Source organism: Agelaius phoeniceus, chromosome 3 (genome assembly GCF_051311805.1).
Source record: "Agelaius phoeniceus isolate bAgePho1 chromosome 3, bAgePho1.hap1, whole genome shotgun sequence".
NCBI lineage: Eukaryota > Metazoa > Chordata > Aves > Passeriformes > Icteridae > Agelaius > Agelaius phoeniceus.
The window spans coordinates 46383027-46402750 of NC_135267.1; the positions used below are offsets into that span (position 1 = coordinate 46383027).

The window sequence follows — 19724 nt, forward strand, 5'->3', positions numbered from 1 at the left end:
AGCTTTCAATTACATTATTTTCATTGTAGAAGTAAGGAGTTTTATCACTTGATTTTTCGTAAGGATATGATTATACCACTAAGACAATGCATATCATTTTACCAATAATGTGAAGCTTATCAGAATGGAATGCCACAGTTGAGAGAAGCGACATTTCCACCTTGAAGAAAATCAGATGATGCTTGAAAGGCAAAATGGAATTTCCCTGAAATGTCCTTTAAAATAATGTTCCTAATTCCTACCTGAAATGGTGGCCAACCTGCCCAAGAATGATGCTTTCAGGACAGACAATTTGTTCTACAAAGAAAACACAGTGTGAGCCTGCACTTGTGCTTTTTAGTTTAGTCCTAGGACTTGGGGATTTGTTTTTTGTTTTCAAGTGTCACTAAATCTTTCTCCCTGCCCCTCTGCTGCAAGATTAATTATTTTCTGTACAAGGGCCCTTCTTTCAAAGTCCTCCATTATTCTGTTTTCACCATACTGGGGAACTTATCCAAGTCAACAGAAAGGCAGCCTTTATCACAGAGAGGCTGTTCATGAAGTGGATGGTTTCATATATTGCTGGGAGAGAATTGCCTTAACATTGCTTATTCACACTGCTGTGCCAGGTGCATCCACTTACATGGCTCAAAATGCTGCTACCACCACTTCCTCTGCTGCCAAAACCATTATGTGCTCCGAGTGATGGAGCAAGAGGCAGGACTTAGATCTTCTCTGCTGGGAAGCGGAGCCAGAGAGACCGATCTTTGTGTCTCAAAAGAAAAAAAAAATCTGCTGTAGGGAGCCTTTTAACTCGCTGTGGCTCTGCTGCTGTGAGTGCTTCGCAAGAAGATGGGGAGGAAAATAGCAGGAGTTTAGAACAAGATTCTGCTCTGCATCACTGCCCCAAGATACTGTAAAGAGGACAAAAGGAAACTGGGATATAAATAGAGAATGACATTTTCCTTGCATTGTCCACAATGAATACATTTGTACATGAACAAAATCGTTGGAACGAGTCAACATGCATGCCTGATGCTGAAGAAAAGCTTGTTTGTGCTTAGTACATTGAAGACATTGTTCGAAAATAGTTCATCCTTTTGTAAATATTGCCTCGGCATTGGTGCCAGGGTCACTGCTGCTTTGCGCTATCAGCTGAATAAGTATCAGTCATGCACATGCTGCTGGGAGAAATTTTAATACGGGCACCAGATTTAAAAGCAGAAAATTATCCTCTTAAGGACTGTCCCCTTCATTTGTAGTTAATACTCCCTGCTTTGCTCTTAGTCTTCTTTCTTCAAAACTTACGAGATTTTCTCACAACTAAAGGGTGTTTCATACGTGCCACCAGGAAGCAAAACTTGCCCCATCCCTCAGGCACTGCTAATGTGTGTACAGAAAGCAGATTTCCCTTTCTGACAAAACCCTGGTAGGAGGAAACCTTGCCTTTGCTTTTCATCTGCATTTAAACAACTACAGCAGATACAGGCAACGCTCCCTCCTCGTGCAAAGTGGCTGAGGTCAGCTGAGCGGCGCCACGATGGAGATCTTGGCTCTTCAGCTTGTTTGCTGTTTTCTGGAAAGACATTTACGTGGCAACAATCCTTTTCTTTTCTCCAGAAGTTTTGAGAATCCAGCAAAACAAATACTTGTACCACATGCAAAACCAAATCTACAAAATTATTACAGTATGTTCTTTATCCAGTGAAAGCTTCCTTGTATCCCTATGTAGAAGGCAAATATGATGAACAAGATACATCTGTATTCATCCCCATACCCGGATTTTTTGGCAAGATAAACCAAAATCTGAAACTACAAAGTATGTAGGACCCTCCAGCATTTCATGCTAGCAAGCAAATACAGCCATCCCTATGATAAAGTCAAATAGATGATGGGAAAGTGAACTAGTGACTCGAAAAAAAAATTTGATCAATGGAAAAGCTGAAAATTATACCTCTAAAAAATTCTATGATGTCTAGGCAATTTTGAAAATGTTTCTCTGCCCTAAATAAGGTATAGTTCAATTTCAAATAAGATGTAGTATGAGCTATTGTATCAGGCTTACACAGTGTCTGAATATAATGATGCCACACATCCTGAAGATTACTGTATTCTGCCACTCTGTGCTTTTATCTCTATGGCCATGCCCCAGGGTTAAAAAGGTTCAAATCCTCCAGGCCTCCAGATTTTGCAGGTGGAAGTGGGAATTTCATTAGGCTGACAGAACAGGGACATCACATGTGTTCTTCTTGCAGCCTAGTTAAGTTGTATTGTGCTCACCCACCTTCACCTGGGCAAAAGGGCCAGGCAGTCAATCTGCTCCTGACTGGTAGGACAGGGCTGAGGGGACACAAGTCCTGCTCTCTGCTGGCTTGCTTGGAGACAGTGCACAGCTTCTGAGAGAGCCCTCTGGGGAGGATGGTGGTGTAGCCTGGAAGATAGGGAAGCTGGAACCAGGTACTCTTTAAGGTGCTCTTCAACCTGACCCATTCTACAATTCTGTGATACATGATCATCCCAGCAATCCCATTTTTTTAGGAGGCCTGTGTGCTTTAGTTCAACAGCTGCTTTTATGCATTTGAACTCTGTCAGCATTTATGGCACAGAAGATGTGCTCTTCTAGCTGCTCCCAGCTCAGACAGACTTGTCCTCTTACCCCCTTGATTACAGCTCTGGTGGGTTTTTGCCATGTTACTGCCTTTTGTTTTTTGACATGTTATCACAATAATAAAGTTTTCACATTGTGCTGTCTCCTAAAAAAAGGTGAAATAATCTATAGATCAAGGATGAATGTCCAAAGACTGTACTAATTCATTAATTAATGGAAAATTTACTTTGTATCTTGTAGTAATGATTTGCTACAAATTACTCCAACATATGTCACTTCAGGTTTTCTGATCAATACCGTAATGAAAACAATTTTTATGTTTTCTAATTCAGGTCTGTGGTCCGGAGCAGCTTGGAGACTATGAAATACTAGATAATTGCCTGCAAAACTGTTGGATCTATTTGTTTGTCCAGAAGTAGTATCACAGCACATTCCAAACTAAAACATGTATATGCTTTCACACAGGTAGGAGTCAACTAACAATGTAAAAAGTATATAATTGAAAAAAATAAAGGCAGGCCACTAAAATTCATGGTTCAGTCTTTATTATCACTATAACTTAAACCATTTGTGATGACTGCACAAGGTGATAAATGGATTTTCTTTTTTTTTTTTAGAGTGGTTCTGTAGGTTTTGGAACTAAAATGTTGGGAAGACTGCTCAAAACCAACTACACTAGCCAAATTGCTTTTGTTTGAGCTCAGGACATCTTGAGCTCTCATTTCAGTGTAGCTCTCTGCACATTTCCCAGCACTGCAATGGGTCTAGGATTCCATCCTTCTTCTCTCAATGGTTCAAAAATACTAAGAAAACCTAGGGGTGAAAGTAAAACAAAATCCTTTTGCAGTTAAATTATGTTGACTAGAAATGTGGATTTAAATCAGAACCAGAATCTATTTCTGTAGCAATCACTGCAGTGATGGGCTTTTGTATATGGTAGAATTTTGCAGAGTTTTTGAGTAAAATTTGTAAGCTTTATTCAAAAAAAATTTGAGTTAAAAAGTTCCTTCAGCACAGCAGAAAAAAGAAGATCAAAAAGTTGCCACTGTAGAAGTGAGGACTGATTACTCACAGTGGACTGAGTAATTAAGGAGACAGTATATACCTATCTTAAGTAGGTATAGCTTACCTCCCTAATTGCATTTTGCAGTGGGTATAGAGCCTCAACCTTCTTCCATATTTCTGATAAGCAGAATAGAAGTTTATCCATATCTTCATAGGACAGAACGATAGCAAAGAGATTGCAATACAATGGAGTTATTTCAAAATACTGCTTCTTTCAGTATTGGATGGTTCCTTGAGAACCATGAATATGAATATTCAGGAGAAAGTACTGTCAACCAAGGAACATCGTATCTTATGCCCTGGGAGTGATTTAAAGTAAGCAATTTTATTAATAGGATTCCGTCAGTAGCCTATACAAAGTTTTACCACTGTCTTTAGATGACACTGACATCACAAACACAATATATTATTAATTAAAATTTGCTTTTAGCATCCAGGTGTCCCACTTCAGACCAGGGACCTTTCCTCTAGGCACTGTAAAAATTCATTAGAAATGTGTCTCAAAAGATTAAGATGAGTATCTGGCTACATCTTTGCCTTGATTGCAAAAGAGCACTGTCAAGCATCTTAATAACATATTTACTGGTGCTCAATTAGATGCTAGAGAACAAAATTGATCACCACACTTAAAAATATTTGCTGCTGCCTTACAGCAGTGAAAAATGTTACTATTCATCATGCATATGGCAGAACCCTTGGCTTAACACCAGTTCCTTCAATCACCCTCCACACCTTGTGGAGGAGCTGCCAAGTGCATCCAACCCTGCTTCTCCTCACCTCCAGTTTTCCATGTGTCCCTGAGCAGCTGTGACAGTACTTCAGTACTACTGAAGTCTGAGAACAAAAGCCCCCCAAAAAATGATGCCCTTCCTGTCCATCTGCAGGTTAACAGATCCAATGGTCTCTCTTGCTTATCAATGATTTCTAGCATGACATTGAACAACTGCTTTACCTTTATTAGTAGGTTTGATCTACGAGGATAAAAGAGGGGAAGAGAGGTGCAAATGAGGGTCAAACTATGATCAGACTATTCTACATACTCACTGTCATCAACCCTTATCATGTTACCAGTAGTGCCATAGCTGTCTCCTCTTATATTGAAATTTCTTCCTTTTGGCTTTTCTGAAGGTGGGGGAGAAGCCTGTGAAGCAAACTGTTGTTTTCCTTTAGTGCAGTGGGTTTTGTTTGTTTGTCTGATACTGGCTTTCTAGCTTTGATTTTGCAATGTTTTTTAAACACAGGCGTTGCCATGCCTTTTTGCTAAAGGCAGACAGACCAAAGAAACATGTGCAGCACTTAGAAAGTGGTAGAAGAGTTTCACGCAGCACCATAATAATGAGATTTTTTTTTTTTTAGATTTTGTTCCCTGTCCCTTTCTTTGCAATTCCTAATGTTTTGCATGCTTTTTGAACCACTGCCAAGCTGTGCATTGATGTTTTTGTGGCAGCATTTATTGGAGCCCCACGAGGCTGCTCTGGAGGGGTACAAGCCAGCCAAGATCCCTCTGTGTATCACAGGGCATTTATCCACAGCAAGGCTCATCTGCTGTTTTCTTGCTCAGTCACTCTGCTTTGTGGCCTCGTCCCTCATCCTCTCCTCATCCTCACAGTAATCTCTGCACTTGTATTCTTGCCCCTTCACAGAACATTTCTGAGCATGCTGGTGAAGGGACTCTGCTACTGGACTCCCATCACCACAAGAAGTGACCATTTGTTTCTGACTTTGCTTCCTCTCTTTCCTGTGATGTTTCTCCACATGAGAGGGTGCCTCTTTGTCTGTGCAGCTTAAGGTTTTTGAGAGCCTCTGGTAAAAGATGTCAAATGTCTTTCTTTAATTCCTTTTAAGCGTGTTGACCAGATCTCCCCTCCACATGGAGGGATTTGTGAGGCATCTCCTCCCTCTGCAAAAGCTGCCTGTTTCTTCCCCTGGGTCATGCTGGTTTTCTTCAAAATACTTTTTTGATACAGTTAATATGGTTTTATATATATATATATATATATATATAACTGGCCAGCTAGATGTTATTTTCTGATTTCTCTATTTGGGCATAACTTCAGGTTTTTTAACCTGTAGCAACTCTGACCAAGTTGGTTAGCTATGTTCACATTCTTTTTAAGACTTCATAAAACCTCCAAGATATGATCAGCCCTGGGCTGGACTAGAAATGAAGTGTGAAATTCTTGGAGGAGTAAACCACAGGATTTAGAGGCTCTTATATCTATGGTCTTCTCAGCTATATGCTGAAGACTCCAAGAAAATCCATGTTTTACTACTGTCTCTGTGAGTGAGCTTCTTTGGGAATCCTTTAGATAGAGGTGAAATGGCAAAAAAAAGTTTTGTTCTGGGTTTCTTTATTTCTGGGTGAGCAACCTTGGTCCTTGAATCCAAGCCCAAGAGCAGTCACCTCAACTAAGATTTTAGAAGTAATGAAAGTTTAACAGGAGGAAAAATTGGGACTGCCCATCAAAAACTTGGATGGAAGGATGCATGGGATAAAATAGAAAAAAAGATAAACACTACAAAGCTTTCCTAATAATAGATTATGGCACACTAGCCAGACATTTACAAAAAATGCACCAAACCCTATTTTCTACATCAAGGAAGTGAGCTGACCTAATCTGACTGGATTTCAGGAAAACATTTGTTAGTATGCTACTTGAAAAAAAAAATAAACTGAGGAAGATAGCAGTTGCTAAATTAACTCTTAATATGAATAAAAGCTTGCAAAGTAGTTTGGTAGGGAAAGTCTCAAGCTAGCAGAAAGTTTATAGTGAATTTCCTTAAAGAATGATCTCAGACAGATCGTATTAGTTATTTTCACTAACTACTTTAAATTAGGAATGATCAACTGAGGATTCAAAGCTGGGGTACTGCCTGCACAAAGTGGGGCTGGAATATTGTATAACAACGGGCATGAGAGTTATTGTACATGATAAGCTTGACTCAGTACCCTGGAACTCTGCCTATGCCAAACTTAGAAAAAGTTCTTCAGTATGATATTTTCACTATAAAGGCAAATCAAGTGGTCAAGTTTCTTAGTTGTTTTGCAGGCACAGAGGTAAAATATATAAAATAAAATTGCTATATAAAAATGCCACAATACAAAGGCCGTGTAACCAGTTCCAAGGGAAGGCAAAAAAAAAAAAAAAAAAAAAAAAGAAAAAAAAAGAAAACAGATTTTTGCTTGTTTAATTAGAGACAGTCATGATGTTAGCTAACTTCCACAAACACAACAACAAAAATCCTCCAGATTCTTCAATTAAAAAAGGCAAGAAAGAAAATTCTTATTTTAGATGTTATTCAAGAGTGCCATACAATCCATTCCTCCTTCAATTTCACAGGCATCACCTGTAAACTGGAGATTAACGGACAAGACCAATAGAAACAATATAATGAGACACTAAGTCCATTCCTCTGTTGTTCCTGTAAAAATATTTCAGAATTTGGTCTCTTGCTCCCAGAGCTGTCAAATGAAGCCAGTGCAGAACAGGAAGTGAGAAGTGCTGTACAAACTCTGGAAGGCTTACCTGAGCTAACACACTATGATGTGCTGGAGGTAACCTAATTCTAGAGACAGCTCTGTTCCATGAGCCAAGCTGGCTCCCCTGCAGTGCCCTGAGCTGCATCGTGTGCCTGTGCCAGCTCACATCCATAGTCGTGCAAAGTGCAGAGATTCCCAAACAAATCTGGACATGCTGGAATTCAGGGGAAGCCCGTGGCTTGTATGAAAGTGATGACACCCTTTCATAAAAAAGCCTTTTGACACCCTTGTCATGCAATAGTAGTATGATAGTGCAAAGGTCAAGGTCACAAGCTAGGAATGAAGAATGTTTGCTGTCATTATTCATAAAAAAAGTATAAGTTGGGTGTTTCGGTCAATCCTTACAGCTTTTGAGATACTGAGAGCAGGTAGCTTCAATATTAAATTAAATATATTAAAAATCAAAATATTAGTTGCTTTGTATCCAGGAGGCATGGGAAGATATTAACGCCACCATAAGAGGCAGTGGCAACATCTCATCTGGGTCACTGTGCTTACCTCTAACCGTGCAGATTAAAAGAGATTTCCTGGAAGTGGAGGTAAAAAGGAGGGTTAGAAGAACCATCAGTGAAAAGCACCCTTGTCTGTGACAGGCACGGCACAGCTGGTTTGGCTGAACTCAGGCCGAGCAGGTTTCGGCAGTAAACTGAAAAACTCAAGGGAGGACAGACGGGAATGGACTTTATACTGGGTGAGAGAAATGCTCTTTAAACTGAAGACCCTGCAGAATGTGAGAGGTTCAGCTGGTCATGATACACGACCTGAAATCTTTAACCATACAGAGGAACAGAAAAACAGAGGCAAGCTGATGGCAGGGGTAGCTTCAAGATGGAGTCCAGTGTCTCTGCATGTTAAGTTGGAGAGTGCAACACAGCTGCCTGCGATAGAGAGGATCAAGCCCCACAGTAGAGGAGGTCTTCTCCAGCCCTGCCCACTTTGTCAAGGACAAAGCTGGCTATGAAAGCTCTGATTTCAAAACACGTATCAAATTTACCCATTTGTCACCGGCCAGTTTATCACCACCCTCTATCGTATATTCAATAGTGTTACACAAGAGTGTAAATTAATGTGAAGTGCAATACTCCTAATTATTACAGTTGGGGAGCAAATGGGGCCATGCATATGCAAATATCTAATTAGTGACATTGTGGTTGTCTGTCTGTGGAAATACCCTGTGTGACTATGAAATCATACTGCCTGCTTTGGCTTATACAATGATGTGTGTTGCTGCGACTCTTGCATAAGGAGAATTAGTCCTTCTGTTTTAATAATACTGCACCATTCTGCTCAATTCTGAGCCCTTAATCTTGCATCACAGTGAAACACTGTAACAGCAACACATAATTGTCTATTTTTCCAATTTTCTACTTTGTAAAATGCTAGTTCCTGACCTCTGCTGAATGTGTATAGTGGCCTACCTTGACACAATATTAGATTAATCTTAACTAAAAAGACTTTCAGTGCAGCTGTAATAGAAAAAAGAATATGACTTCACCTACCCAGGAATTTTGGGTTTCGGTCTTCTTATTCTCAGAAGACTGTTATCGTTTCATTATGACACATCTGTAGTTTCGTGAGTTCTGTTTGTTTTAGCCTGAGATGACCTTATTAGTTCCTTCTATCCCCTCCAGTTTTGGTGGGGTCCCGAGTGCCTCCTTAGTGGTATTGCAAAAGGAAATCCCCATAAACCACATAAATCCCTAAAAAAAGCTGATGGCAGAACGGAGCAGATCTCTGTTCGGGCAGGCAGCGTCCTCCCCTTGCGCAGCGCTGCCACGGGTGTCGATCGCAGCCCTGCAAAGAGACACAGGACGGCACAGCAGCCCGCAGGTTCTGCTTGCTCTCCAGGACTGAAAGGACACCCTCACCCAGAGCACTTTGTCTGTATCTGCTCAATTTTAAGACACCTCTTTGCTTGGATTTCCAGGGCAACATCATCATTGTGGTGCTTCTGTAATTTACAGATAAAGGGTGACAGAAATGTGGTTTGGAGGACTGGGCACGATATAGGGTTGTGTTCACTAAGGCTGGCAAGATATCCGCCTTTCTGCTCAATTTGAAGGGCTAACTGGTTTCTGAATTATCATTACTTTGTTTTGAGGAGCGTCAGCAATGGATTGATAAAAAAAATGTGTTTCTGTGGTTTTAAAAATACCTCTACCTTTTCTCCAGAATACAATAATTTCTTATCTTACTGCTTCTACACAGCAATTTAGATTCCTCCTAATTACTACCTAATTTTATGGTTAATTTAGCCTCCTTCCCCCTCTCCCAAAATGCAGACATGTATATTCTTATGTACATACGCATACCTCATCAAAATTATTTCAGCATAAGCGTGAATACCACGAACCAAAAGTTTGGCATCCCTGCTACAGTGAAAGATGACTGCCACCTATGGGTAAGAGCTCATGTTAACATATTTAGATAAAATTTTAATATTATTCTTTTTACTTAATTCAGTTTGTAATTATCTACCAGAACAGAGTTCTGATTCATTTGCTTATATTTTGTCAACAACAATCACTGAAAATCATCCTCTCAAAGTTAGGTGTTAAACCCCCTCCCTTACAAAGGAGCATCAGCTTTACGACGAGTAAAAAAAAAGGGTACGACATTCTTATTTTTCTTTTTCTGAATAAAGACTACATAGAAGTGCTCTAATTCCATATGCAAAGAAAAAAGAATTATTGCTATGCAGCTAGGTACAGCATATTAGATAAAGCTGTATTGAACGACGACTATAATTTTAAAGTTTAGCCGTCTCAAGGTTTTTATATTATGCTTGCTGTTTCTTTTACTAAATACATACAACTAGCTTGGCTGTGCAGTTCCATGAAAATGTGTGTATAATCAGTACGTCATAGTAATTTTCTTTTCAAAATTTTTCATTTTTCATAGTAAAATGAAAGATAAGTGGGGGAAGGGAGGCAGTAGAAAAATGTATGTCCCGATTACGTAAGCCTCAATTTTTCTGATAATCAATCTGCGCAGCATTTACCTAGAAAACTCAAAGTACAGACTGGAAAGCCAAATTTATCATATCAAAAATACTTTTTTCCGATTCACTTTTCAGGTATTTAAAAGCAAACAGCCTGACAATTCTGTATATCTGACTACCAAAGAGAAAAGCGCTCAATTACGGCTGCTATACTGTGGTAAGCTGCATTAAAATGGACATTACAACCTCTTTCTCAGAAATACCATACATAAAAATTGCTGGAAGTCTAGCAAATTAATGCACGTATTTCAGTTTGGGGAAAAAATCATTTTGCTCTGGTAAACAGAAGCTAATTGTAGTCATTATATTTCTCCCTTTCGGGGCTGGGACACAGTATTTCTGAAGGAAGAGAGTCGAACTTAACAAAAGAGAAAATTATATTAAAAGAGAGAGCAACTAATACAAACTAAGTGCAATACTGATTTTTTTAAAAATCTGTCTTTTAAAGTAATCTTAGTCCTGGGCCTTCTCATTTGTATTGTACTTTACTAAATATGATAATTGGCCTATCTAAAAAACCCAAAATCAGTATTACACTAGTGCTTACCTCCTCCATTTTCACAAAATAAAACTAATTCTAAACCTATATTATAAACTTGTAAATTACTGTAAAAGTGGTCAGTAAATGTTGCTCAAATATCTGAGGTTCACAGATCACCATTTCATGCTTGGGCTCCAATGGCGTCAGTACCCTTTATAATCTACATAATTCAGACATCTGCAGTAAAATCTTTGTGCTTCATAGATAAAAACATCTTCTAGGTAAAGTCACTACTCCACAGTAACATATTAGTGATGTATTTTCCTGACGTATTTTAGGCCAAAAATAGCATTCTTCAATTTACTTCCTTGTGTCCACTTTGGCTACCGAATCAAACTGTCACCGGTCCAGTAACATTTCCCTGTATTTTCAAACCACAGTTTAAACTTAAACCACTCAGTCTCCTTTGATGGGAACTTCATATCAGACAGACATTACTCCTTAGCACGTTTGATGAATCCAGCTTAAAATAAAACACCAGAACTGCATGAACATCTGTGACAAATGACTTGTCTCAGTCATCCTGCTCCTTCTTATTTAATCTCCCACTGGAGTACAATTTCATAGGTACACTGTTTTACAGTGCAGACCTCCTCCCACCAACCTACTGCTTGCAAAAGGAATTAAAAAAAATATTTTCCATGTGTCATACCAAAATCTGAACAAATTATACTTAAACCTTTCAAAATAATTAGAAGTAGGAAAATGGAAATAAACAAATAACCTAGTACCTCAAATTTACAAAAGCAACAAAAAAGTAAAGAATTGTAGAAATGCAATAAAGGATTGTTAAACTAATCGATCTGCTAATGGAATATGAAACAAACCCCCTTTTCCTGGTGACACATCGCTGAGTTACTACCTGCATATCATACAAGTAAAAAGAAGAGAAAATATTTTTAAGTATAGTCAGTATGACGAATTTTGAGATATTCCTATTTCAGTCTCTTTAAAACCAAGGCCATCTTAAAAGACAAGGTACTCGACAAGATCTACATGATATTGGAAAACCCAGACAGGTTTTTCTTGATTTTTTTGCCGCCAATGATCTCTGTGTTTTACAGAGGGAAAAAAAATTTCCGCAAATCAGGCAGCATTCTTTATTCCCTGAAGTGCTTGCTGTTAATTTTATACCTTTACAGAATGACAAGTAAAATTCCACTTTCAAAGTAAAGAAATACAGAACGTCGTATCATAGCTTTAAAAAATTATACTTTCTGTTCTATATAGATGTCTCATCAATTTCACTTGAATGCTGCTTATACTGTATAACACAGATTTTACTTTAAATAATAGTACTTAATGCCTATATAGATTTTTTGTTACCTAACAGCTTTGCTAGATTGGTCATGGATTTTTTACTGTGCTATGTATTTTTTTAGTAGTTATATGCCTGCATTTTCCAACAGACGTTCAAAATATTACTGCACTCTGACCTATTCCACGGTTTTGACACTGAAGTGCATTAAGATACTCATAATGTGCTTATAGAGGCAACTAAACAAAAAAACAGGTTACCTTCTGATGTTCTGGAATGAACGGGACTTTATTCTAATGGGGGAGAACCTGTTTGTTTGTAATAACTTAGTTTGTAGCTGAAAAAGAGAGCAACACACCTGGAATCACCTCACTGAAAATTCCAGAAATGCAAGGAACTTCACAAAAAGTCTGCAGTTACCTTGTTTTTTAAGTAACCATGCAGAGCTGACAGCTATTAGCAGCAGCAAGGACTTGCATAACGAGGACTTGAAGGAAGGCTTAGTACCATCCATGCCGGAGTGATTTAAAGAGAATGAAGGCACGTATTTCTTTATGATGCATTATGTAACAACAGAGAGGGCAATGTGAGGCATTAAAAAACTGCAGGACCCACACTTGATCTCATCCTTGTTATTTATCAGACAAATATTTAATAGTGCTTCTAGCAGAAGGCTTATGAAACACCCAGCACAGGAATGTTATCCGGTATAAAATAGTTTGAAATGTTTTAGGTGACGTATTCTATGTTTTGTACGTCTTTATGAAAATGTAATAGGCCCTATAATTCATCTGCTTCAAACTTCTGCAATACATGCAATCTCAGATAAAAATGTCAAAATCAGTGATAGCTGGACCTTCTGGTTCACATTAGTGTGAAGAGAAAACTGCTGTTGAGCTGACACATTGATAGATTGCGAGTTCTGCTGAAGAATAGCTAAAAATGGTGATTCAATCTTGTCGCTACTATGTAAGAAGAATAACAGAAGTGGTGATGAGACTCATGATATCCTGTCTTTTATCAAAATCCTAAAGGGTATTGGTGCATTGAACACATTCTCTTCCTGAGAGCTTCTGGTTCCAAAAAAATACCTGTGTAAGTAAATGAAACTAAATAGGCCTATTAAAAACCAGGATCACTTTGTGCCCTAAATTTATTTAAACATTGATCTAAATAGCAGATTGTAAAAAGATTTTTTTTTCTGGAGGGGGGGGGTCCTCTCTCTTTCTCTCTGGTTTTTTTTTTTTTCTTTTACAGTAGAGATGCTGGTCTTGTAATGACGAAATGGAGAACTAGGAGGATTATGAAACACAAGGAACATGAAGGGCAAATCTGACTGAAAGAGAGGGAGAATATTATTCCGATTATTTAAAACTCCACTGGGTTTCTTTACTAACTTAATTAAATCAATACCGGTGCCCTGAAATCTATATGGTGATACAGATGCATCCAAGATGCATGTAAGGTATTGCAGATCATCATCTTCTGTTAGGACAGTAAATAAAAACACTTGTATAATCATCTTTTCTGAACAGCTCCCTAATCTTTAGATATGCAAAACAGAACTTTTAAAAGAGGCTTCTGCTATTCTACCCCTGGTCGTCTGTTATCTGAAACTTGCGTGGTCGTTAATGCTGAAGTGAAGTCAGGTTTAAACACTGACTTCTGTCCCTCAGTGCTTCATACTTCCCTGTGCTGCTGCAAAATCACCATGGAAGGCTCAAGATGGAGGGAACAGGGCCTGGGTGGCTTGTGCCTTCCTCCCACAAAGATCACAAAATGCTCCCGGCGCTTACTTCCGACGCATCCAAGGAGTTCTGCAACAACAGAAGGGGAAACAAGGCTTCACAGTCCTCATCTTTCACTGACAGGAATAACAGGTAAGGAGAAGGAGGAAACAGAAACATGGGGGGAGGACGGGGGTAACGATTTCATCTTAGAGGCTCCCCTTTTCCAAAGGGAAAGGAACCTTGACACAAACTTCATTACATCACAGAGATGTAGACAGGTAGGCACCTCAGATTTCTGGTAACTCGGTGGGTTTGTTTCAGGGAAAGATTAAGCATTCATTTGATTTTTAGTTTTACATTTACCGGGGCCTCTACAGCAAGATTTGCAGCTTCTCCTGCAACAATTAATGTTTCATGTTGCATAGGAATTTCTGATTACATAAAAAAAAAACCCTCTCCAACAAAACTGTAACTTAAGCTGTGTTCTTAATTTGATGATGGATGGGGAAGAAAAGCAGCAAGGCAGAAAGTTTATCACCCTACACTAAAATGTAGGGAAAACCAGAAACCAAAATCAAATTTAAAAAAACCCAGAAAGGTCTCAGCCTAGTTCCGTGTTTTTCCTACAATTCTTATACATGCATTTGTCTTTTAAGTATGCAGGTCGACATCTTTAGGATATTCAAGCAACACATTAACACACCGTAGATATGGGAAAGAAATAAGTTAGAAATATTTGTAGAGTGTGAAGCAGTAAACAGTAACCAAGAAGAAATGTTTTACGTAATGCTATCATGGCTTGACAGCAGAGTAGATTTATACCATGTTTTCAAGCTAGTAAGCTTGGTAACAAGTGAAATGGGTTAAATTTTCTGAGTTTGGAATGCAACTGATTTATGTTTGTTCCACAGTGCTACGCAGCTCTTAAATGTACGAGCTCCTGCGGATGAAAGTCTGCTTTTAGGACAGGCCCCGCAGAGCCAGGCTGCGGCACGGCAGGGAGAAGAAGCCCAGGTAATTCTGGCGGGGCAGGGGCTGGCGATGCAGGGCGCAGCAGGTACCCAGCCATCCTGCCAGCCCGCCTTACGTAAGGACTTCATTTTCGTCCGCCTGCATCTCGCCGCCGCGCAGGGCACGGCAGAGGAGGCTATTCCATCTCCCCGTGCAGCCCCATCCCCTGTGCCAGGCCCAATGACCGCATCCTCGCATGTTTTCATTTTTTAATTTTTTTTTTTTTCTCCTCTCCAAACAGCACATCTACACAGTGGCGTTTACCTACTCGCTCGCGCCGTGGCTGCCACGCAGCCTATCTGGGCGGCCGGCTGGCACAGCCCGCGGTCACCGGAGCGATGCCGAAGAGGAAACTCCCGCTCCCTCTCCGGGCGAGGGGCGCGCTGCGGGCCGGCTCCGGGCGGGCAGCTCTCCCTCCTCGGCGGCGGCGGCGGCGGGTGTGCTCCGCTCTGCGGCCAGCGGCGGGCAGCGTCCATTGCAGCTCGGCGGGTCCGCGTCCGGAGTCCAGGGGCTCCGGCAGCCAGCGGGGAACCAGCCCCCGCTCCCCTAAATACCGCTGGCCAGGTGTGTTTATTTCTCATCCCGTCCTCTTCCCACAAATCCACCGTCTGCGGCCGCCGAGCGCCAGCGGCAGCCCGGCCGGCCCCCGAGTCACCACCGATTTCTCTCCCCTCTCGCTCTCGCTCTCTCTCTCTCTGTTTCCCTCTCGTTTCAAGCTCTCCCCGAGGAGGAAACAGCACGGCGGGGCCGCTCGTCCTGCATTTCACCACCCGGGAGCCGCCGCCGCCGCCGGAGCGCTCAAAACAAAGCGGAGAACAGTCACTTTCCACACTGTTCCCTTCCCTCCCCGCGCCGAGTAACGCGGGTGGCTGGGGGAGCTCGCCTAGCAGGGATGAAAACTAAGGGGGGGCGAAGGCAGCAGAACCCACCCACCCAGCCCGGAGCCCCCCGGCTGCTCCCCGTTCCCGGCACAACCCGGCGCACCTGACAGCCCGCCGCGCGCGCTGTATTTCCCTCCCTTAGCGACAGGGGAGGCGCGCGCCGGCCGCGGCCCCGCCATTGGCGGAGCGCAGCGGCGCGGCGCGGCCATTGGCTGCGACGGCGGCCAATGGGGCGCGCTGTATCCGGGCGGCAGCGGCTGCGGAGCTATTTAAATCCTGCCCGGTGATGTCAGCGCGGGCCGCGCGGGGGGAGCGGCGGCGCCCGCGCCTGTCAGGCCGCGTTAGGAGCAGCGCGGCCGCCGCCCCCTCCCTCCCTCCCTCCGCGGGTAGCGGGGCGGGAGGGCCCGGCGCACCTGCACCGCCAGCCCCGCTTCACGGGACACGCAGCGCCCCGCCGCCCTCTCCCCGCTGAAGTGCCGCGGTGTCGCTCCTGAAGGGTGCGGGTTAATCCCGGGGTGCTGGGTGCGCTCTCTGGTTGCGCGGGTGTCGCGCTAAACCCTCGCTCGCGGAGAAAGCAGAAGGGCAACTCTTGGCGCTGAAAACACTTCTGCCAGCTGTTCGGGGGGAGGTACCCTCACTATACTGCATTCGCACTCTGTGGCCTCAGTGACACCGAGCCCCTCAGCTCAGGAACGACATTGAGGGAATGGAATGAGTCCAGAGAAGGGAAATGAAGCTGCTGATGGGTCTGGAGCACAAGTCCTGTGAGGAGCAGCTGAGGGAGCTGGGGGTGTTTAGCCTGGAGAACGGGAGGCTCAGGGAGGCCTTATTGCTCTCTACAGCCACCTTTCAGGAGAGTGTGGGCAGATAGGGTCGGTCTCTTCCCCCAGGCAACCAGTGGCAAGACAAGAGGACACAGCCTCGAGCTGTGCCAGGAGAGGTTCAGATAGAATGATGAATTTCTTCACAGAAATGGTGATTAGACTTCGAAATGGACTGCCACGGCACATGGTGGAATCACTGCCTCTGGAATTGTGATGGAAACTTACCCACGATGTGACTGAAATGCAGGCATCTTACTTTTCACAAAGGTGTGTCACCCATGATGGGAATACACAGCTGCAGGATTTTCTCAGTTTGCAGATGGATGTATGCTGTGACCATAGCTTCTTGGCCCATATAACTACAGGCATTTTGGTTACCCAAAAAGGTGTGTTAAGCTATGTGGCTGCAGAAGGAGTTACGGTGAGGTGACATGTGGAAGTGGTTCCCTAAAAGCAATTCTGTGGTATGGTTAAAGTAAACACAGAGGAGGTCACTGAATATAGTTGATGCCAAATATTTATCATGAGGACATTAGGACCAAAAGCCAGGAGGAAGGAGGCTGTCACTGAAAGCGTGTTTGTTTCTTTGCCATGGCAGGGTATGGCAACAGAGGTAGGGGACAGCAGAAGAAGGCTGATCATGGAGGTGGCTTCTGTGAGGTTAGGGATGGCATATCATAATTTGGGGTCCTCAAGATGAATCTGATCTTCTTTTAAGGACATTCTTCCACTGAGAGTCAGATGAAAGAATGCAAGAGCCTCTTTCAGGAACTGACTTCATGTGCCTTTTCAGTCCCATTGGCATTTCCTTGTTTTCCCTATTTGGGAAATTGCTTGGAATAAAGATTAACTCACTCCACTCACTGTGTGGTTTATGTATTGTATTTGTCCATCAATGCCACCAGATTTTGTGTGAATTACCAACAAGGTTCCGGAATAATATTTTTTTGTTGTTTTGACTGCACTTTTGCCCCCTGGTTCCCAGCTCTGTTACTTCCAGGGTGACTTGGGGAAGTGTTACCTTCCTCTAAAATATCAAATTGGCGTTAGCAAGAGATGAAAAGCTGGGCAGAGGTGTTCATGGTGGCCTTGCTCCTGACACATGCATCTTGCTCAAATGCTTAGGACTAGTGATGAGATCTGACTTGAGAAGAAATTTTTCTCTAACGTGGCCTGTTGCATTTGAGGTTAAAAAAAATAATAAAAGGGTAAGGGGGAAGCATTCACCCCACTCAGCAAGATGGAATGTGGTTAATTTTGTAAGTGAAACTTGAGTATTTTGGGGACAAGAACTTTTGGACAGAGCCCTCACCCTAGAGCAGTATAAACCTTCAATGTGTTGGCAGGGGAGTGGGTGGAAGAGGTTAATATATGTAGTGAAAGACAAATGTATATTCCTGGACTTCACAGCTATGGCATAAACTTACAGGGGCAGAAAGGAATGTGAAGAGTTCATCTCATCTATCCCATGATTTTACTACCATAAAGCAGGATCCAATCTCCCCATCTCTTTCCTGGTAAATACCCAAATTATGCAAATATCTTTAGGGATGAAACTTGATAACCTCCCCACGCATTTCTTTGAGTGCTCTGCTTTCCTTAGCTTAGGACAGTCTAGTTCTCTTTTTTATGACCCTGAAAGACTGCAGTCCCTGACCTTTCCTCACTTAGGTCCACACATCTGCTTAAGAAAGGTCTGGAGAAAAAGGCCAGTAGTTATGTCAACATTTCCTCACGGTTTTATTTTTTTTCTTCCTAAGCAAGCATGGTGAATTAACAGAATTAATGGCAGGTGAAATTTGCAGCCCTGGGAAAGTAGCACACACTGCAGGGGAAGATGGATGGATTGTGATGAAGTGATGACGTCAGCTCTAAAGCGAAAGGTAGGGACAGCTGGGTGCAGCTCCACTGAAAAAAAGGGGGAAAAAAACCTCTCAAAAACCAACCTGCAAATTTAAGCATCCTTGAGGAGAGGGATGCTGAATGATGAGCAATAAAATGCTATTGTAAATGATACTCACCAGGTATTACAGTGTGTAGCAGTACCTCAGCTTCAGAGTTTTGAAGGGTGTACAAAGATCACTGCTAGAGCTGGGTAAACACAGACATGGAGAAACTAGGAGGCAAGTGAGTAGCTGAAGCTCAGATGAGGCAGAACTCATCTGGAAATCCTTTCCCAGTCTCGACACTGCTTCTTCCTGGCCAGTCTTTAGAAATCATTCCTGCTCCAGACTAGTGATACATAGTGCTGTAGTTTTTCCTGTTAAGAACACATTCTGCAGAAGGGTCTATAACACGGTGTAGGATTCAGCTGAATTCAGGCTACAAGATGGGGTCACTGAAGTCCTCTGCTTTAAAACATCACCAATAAAAATCTTATTTTAAATGTTCTGGTCAGGACTAGTGAAGCTTTTCAATTTTTAAATGTGTTTTGTGTGGAAAATCCCTCTGTTAAATAATTAGCAAGTGCTCAGAGCATTACTGCATATTTTATATTTCATCTGCCTGGAAGAAATGGACAGTTCTGTTGCTGTAGATTAACTGCAATTTATTTTGTAATACTCTGGCTGCTGGAAGAGAGAGACTTCTTATTTCTTCTTATTTCTTTTGCATCCAATTACTCAAGGAATGGAGCTGGACAGAAGAAGGGTTTAGCCATACCTTTTCTTCTATTCCCAGTCCCAGTGGACATTTGAGTTCACAAAAAAAATATCTGCACAAGCAGTAAATGTGAAAAACAGAGACTGAGTGGTTCAGCAGTACAAAGAATCCCAGTGCTAGATCTTATTTTCTTGGCAGGCATTGGCTAGGATGGCTTGTTTATTTTACCTTTTACATAGCCTTATTCCACATTTTAGTGTAAACTTTCCTCAGGCAGAAAAAAAAAATCTTTGCTGTTGCATGAATTAGTCTGAAGTACCAATGGACACTAATTGTGTTTAAAAGGAAGAATTCAGCATAAAAAGCTGTTCAGATTTAACCTTTTCCTCTCAGAAGTGGTATTACAAATTATTCTCTTAATGGAATGAAGGATAAGATCACCTTTCAAGTAATTTTGATTATCAGATCTGTGTTCTGAGGCTCTTTGAATGGGAGGTTGTGTCAGAAGTGTGGCCCTGGCTCTGCTGTGGGCATTTCTGTACATCTCACTGCTGTCAGGCTACACCAGCAGGCCTTGGTGTGACAGAGTGGTAACTGTCACATCTCTTTTCCTAGAAAGTTGTTTTGTTCCATCCTCAAGACAAACTTTGAATTCTGAGATAATTTTATATCCCTAGCACTGCA

At 41.9% G+C, this 19724-nt stretch overlaps 1 protein-coding gene and 1 long non-coding RNA gene across 4 annotated transcripts in view; one reads left to right on the forward strand and one right to left on the reverse strand.

The window, feature by feature from the left end:
* The window catches only part of LOC143693548 (uncharacterized), a 36069-nt gene extending 20927 nt beyond the window's left edge, over positions 1-15142 (reverse strand). The window contains exons 1-3 of one of the 2 annotated variants that reach the window (XR_013181330.1): positions 15003-15142; positions 2264-13810; positions 1-1555 (exon numbers count right to left, since the gene is read on the reverse strand). The exon at positions 1-1555 is cut by the window's left edge and continues 16974 nt beyond it. This is a non-coding gene — a long non-coding RNA (uncharacterized LOC143693548). Of the gene's footprint in view, positions 13811-15002 lie in introns of both variants that reach the window. The other variant, XR_013181329.1, reaches the window with a different exon arrangement.
* On the forward strand, positions 13719-18829 carry LOC143693547 (uncharacterized). Of its 2 annotated transcripts, XM_077175178.1 has the most exons (4): positions 13719-13873; positions 14635-14737; positions 14976-15298; positions 15451-18829. In XM_077175178.1, the coding sequence occupies exons 1-3, from the start codon at positions 13719-13721 to the stop codon at positions 15282-15284; spliced, it is 567 nt and encodes a 188-aa protein (XP_077031293.1). In that variant the 3' UTR covers positions 15285-15298; positions 15451-18829. The 2 variants fall into 2 exon arrangements, with proteins under 2 accessions (XP_077031293.1, XP_077031292.1); XM_077175177.1 differs by having other exon boundaries at positions 14976-18829.
* Positions 18830-19724: the final 895 nt, after the last annotated feature.

Excerpts from the sequence above, each read along its gene's own strand:
- LOC143693547 (XM_077175177.1), top strand. The coding sequence starts at position 13,719 with ATGGAGGGAACAGGGCCTGGGTGGCTTGTGCCTTCCTCCCACAAAGAT. Across the intron at positions 13,874-14,634 it reads TTCACTGACAGGAATAACAG|TGCTACGCAGCTCTTAAATG; the intron begins GTAAGGAGAAGG and ends TTTGTTCCACAG. Across the intron at positions 14,738-14,975 it reads GGCAGGGAGAAGAAGCCCAG|CACATCTACACAGTGGCGTT; the intron begins GTAATTCTGGCG and ends CTCTCCAAACAG.